The sequence below is a fragment of the Thalia democratica genome, chromosome 5 (assembly GCF_965202585.1).
Source record: "Thalia democratica chromosome 5, ktThaDemo2.hap1.1, whole genome shotgun sequence".
Classification (NCBI taxonomy): domain Eukaryota; kingdom Metazoa; phylum Chordata; class Thaliacea; order Salpida; family Salpidae; genus Thalia; species Thalia democratica.
The window spans coordinates 13,671,287-13,675,274 of record NC_139169.1 but is presented as its reverse complement, the minus strand read 5'-3'; the positions used below and the strand labels follow the sequence as shown (position 1 = coordinate 13,675,274).

The 3,988-nt window shown below is 28.0% G+C and overlaps 1 protein-coding gene across 1 annotated transcript; it reads right to left on the bottom strand.

Annotated features, from left to right (window-relative positions):
* Nucleotides 1-1,453: 1,453 nt before the first annotated feature.
* LOC145836257 (dual specificity protein kinase CLK1-like) lies at nt 1,454-2,638 on the bottom strand. The gene has a single exon (XM_082944076.1). The coding sequence runs from the start codon at nt 2,636-2,638 to the stop codon at nt 1,454-1,456; it is 1,185 nt and encodes a 394-aa protein (XP_082800202.1).
* Nucleotides 2,639-3,988: the final 1,350 nt, after the last annotated feature.

Sequence of the window (3,988 nt, the reverse complement as noted above, 5' to 3'; positions counted from 1 at the left end):
AATCATACAATTTTATGTTACAAAAATTTGCATAACTTGTTGTTACAACGTTAAATGTTTGATTTTATACGTTTAAATGTTTGAATGAAAACAATATTAATGTTTTTGTGTTAAATTGAGATTTTTTTAATGAATGTTTTCTGGGTTTACACAAGTGGCATGACATTAAGAGTCATATGGGGTTTGGAGCAAAATAAATTGCCTCGTATACAGTTATCACTCGTACTTCAACATTCCATTTTCGATGTATAACATAACTGCATAATTTCAGATTAAATTCAATAATACTAGAGGTAGTTTAAATTGCTGTGTTCCCGCTAGGACGTGTTATTTCAGATGTTTTAGTTTTGGTAGATTCGTAACTTTTTTGAGCTAGCTACGTCCCTGCTACAAACACTGAAGAAGTGGCTGTAAAAGAACGCTGAAGATACGGAAGCAGCAACACTGAAGGTGTGTCTGACGATTTAGTTGTAAAAGAAAACGTACCCGAAAGTATAGGAACAACAACAACAAGAAATGTTCCTGAGGATACATGAGATAAAAATTTGAAGAAATCTATTGAAGCGGCATCCGCGGAAGACGTAACTGGAGAAAGATTAGTTACAGAAGTGCAGCTTAGGATAATAAAAAAGCAGCTAAATAAGAAACAAAGTTAGTGATGCAGCTGGAGACTATTCAAAAAGCTATCTGCTTGAAGTGCTGAAGAGGCTAATGACAAAGCTTTTAAGGGTTGAGTTTATGCAGTACTTTAGTAAACTATTAAAAACATGAACATTTTTTAAGTTTGATCAAACTAAATATTCTTTCTAAAATTGATAAACTGTTTAAAAACTACCTAATTTAAACTACTTTCCTTTAAAAACATGTTTCAAACCACAGATTTTTCAAGTTCGTAATGTTTAAGTTTAATATAAATAGATAAAGGTTTACGTTTTTTCTAAAACTTAAGAAAAAACACTTAAAAAACTTGAAGATTATGATATTTTATATTACAAACTTCATTTAAAAAGTCTTCATTTCTTTTCCAATAAAATTTATTTTAGTAAAATAAAATTTTCAACTATTTTTAGTGAAAAAATTGCAATGCATCAAAATAGACTTTTTTGTTTTTCAAGTTAAAGTCAAAAAAATGAAGTGCTTTCGATAAAAGTTTAGTTACCTATTAATATACTTAATATCTGGCAGTTTATGTTTAGTTATTTCAAATTTTGTATATTATGTTGTAATGTACCATCTTATAAACATGTATGGTTTTAGGTTGTACCCATTAGTATTATAGGTTTATACTAATAATAAAAAAATATCAATAAAAACATAGGATTAGTGTTAATAATTAAAGTATTTATTGAAAGCAAACACTTTAGAGCTTACAGAATTTATCAAAAAATAAATTATCGAAAGTTTTAAATTGTAATCTCTACTATTTTATGACAGTTTTTTTGGTTTCCTAATCCTAAGTAAAAAATGGGAGATCAAGTACTTCATTAAGACTTATTCTTTTTTCAGGATCAGTTGTCAGCATTTTCATTGTGACGTCATAAAGCTCTTTATCTTCTTGTTTCAACTCATCTAGGGCATCATTAACTTCTGAGATTTTTTGACTTAAGTCCTCAAATTTCTCCTTATCTTTTTCTCCCATGCTCATTTCGTTATCGACATGCTCGACTTGCTTGATTTGGCTCTTAGTAAATGGACCTACTGTTCCATTCATGATAAAGAGAAGCTCTTCAACAGATTCAGCGAGAAAAGGGCAATATGACGTAGCAAGTTCAATAATAGTGCAGCCTATAGACCAAACATCACATGGGTATCCAATTTTGTGTCCCAGAACAACGTCAGGAGCTCTGTACGGCAAAGTAGTAATGACGTTATCATTAAAGTTATCTTCAACATATACGCAACCTAAATCGCATAGAGTAATGTCAGGTTTTCTGTAAAACTCAGGTTTACTTTCATCGTTGTAATACCTATTTAGCAAGATATTATCTGGCTTTATGTCAGTATGCAGCAAGTTGTTATCATGAAGTAACTTAGTTGCTTCGATCAACTGACGTGCAATTATGCGGATTTCATCTATTGATAAAGATGGTTCGAAATCATATATAGCATCAGTAAGTGTTGGCCCATAGAGTGGAAACACTAAATAAATGAAATTATCATCTTCCCCTGTTTCTAAAATATTAATCAAGCTGCTGCTATTTAATTGTTTTTCTTTTAATATGTCAAATACCCATATTTCATCTAAAGCTGCTTCTTTATCACTTATGGCTTTAATTGCTACGTAGTCATTAGTTACGTCATCATAACATTTGTATACGGAACCAAAACCTCCGCTTCCAAGTTTGCTTTCAACAGTGTATCTGTTATTTAATTTTTCTCCAACAAGGTCCATTTCTTCTGTTGTTTCAAGGCTTGACTCTTCTGTAGAGCTGTTTATCGAATAAGACTCTTCGTATGATTCGTTGGTAAATGGAGCTACATGTTCAGAAATCGAACAACTTACTGTTTGACGTTCATCAATGTTTACTGCATTTATTTTTTCCGCTAATATGTCTCCCTCTTCAATCAAATCGCTCTTTAAGTTTTGACATTGCTTGGGGGTTGATTGACTGTTGCAATCAAAATCTGATGTTCTCATTTTAAAAGATTTTTTTGTAAAATTTATTGTTCTTAATTTTTTCTGAAAAGATGAGAGTCAATTAACATTATAAAATATTCTTATCAAACAAGTAAGTGAACAAAAGTAAACAATATACGAAAATGATAAGAAAAGCACTGAGTCACTTTAACACGAAGAATAAAGAATCTTTTAATTTTAAAATAAATTAAAATACTGTTTTACTGCCTTAAATTGATGTCTAGACCTAGTAGTTAAAATGAAATTGTCAGTTATAAGTAAAATAACAAACTAAAAATTGAAAAAACCAAAATTAGTATGTATCAATTAAATTGTCATGTTGATGGATGTGCAGAAATTGCATAAACAAAACTTTTTTTTCATTATTTTTGAACTTTATTTTCAAACTTCATAAAAGTTTCCTTTAATGAATTTATTATAAAGTAAACAAGTGTATTTAGTTTTAATACTTAAGTGTTTTTATGTGATACTGCAATGTCCAAAAGTAAATCTATAACCAGTTTTAATTTAATTGCACTAGAAATTTTAATTTTAAATTTATGAAATTAGTTATTATTTTGTTTTACAAATAACAATTTAAAACTTCTTGTCTTGATAAAATAAATCTAAAACTGTCAGTTATTTCCAGAGTGCTTAATAAAAAGATCTTGATATGTCTTTCTGATGATCACATGTTAACATTTAATTTTTAATGTTAAAATTCAAAAAAACTTCTAAGAAAGTACAGATAAATCAACTAAAATAAGTAGTCTAGTTTTAATTATACTTATTTTTATCAGTATTTTTTCATAATTATTTTTCATACAGGCGGCAGAAAACACGCTTCTGCTAGTGTTATAAAAAAAAACAGTATTCATTCAAATATGCAACTATTAAACTTAACTAAAAATACTTTCAACATAATTTTTTTGAAATTTATAAATTCAGTTATAGATAAGTACTAAAATAAATGAGCATTTTTTTTATTAAGTCAACTGTATGTAGTAAAATTAGTTACAATGTTAAATTTTTGCTAGATTAGTGATATGGATGCAGGTATACTTAATTTGTTGGAACTACTCTGCAAAATAAGTTCTTAATTTATTTAATTATTATCTTATAATTACTATATGTTAATTTAGTCTACCTTATATAATTCAGACAAAACAAATTGAGTAATGTATCTATTATAAAAAAAATTACCACAGGGCAGCTTCTCTAATAACAGCTCAATAACAAAATACACTTTATTTTTATCAAAGTTACAAAAACTAAACTTAATCAAAAATTTTACCATTATGAGTAATTAAAATACTAGATTTTTTAAAATAGGTTATAATGATGAATTTTTGCCAAAGTATGAGGTATGGA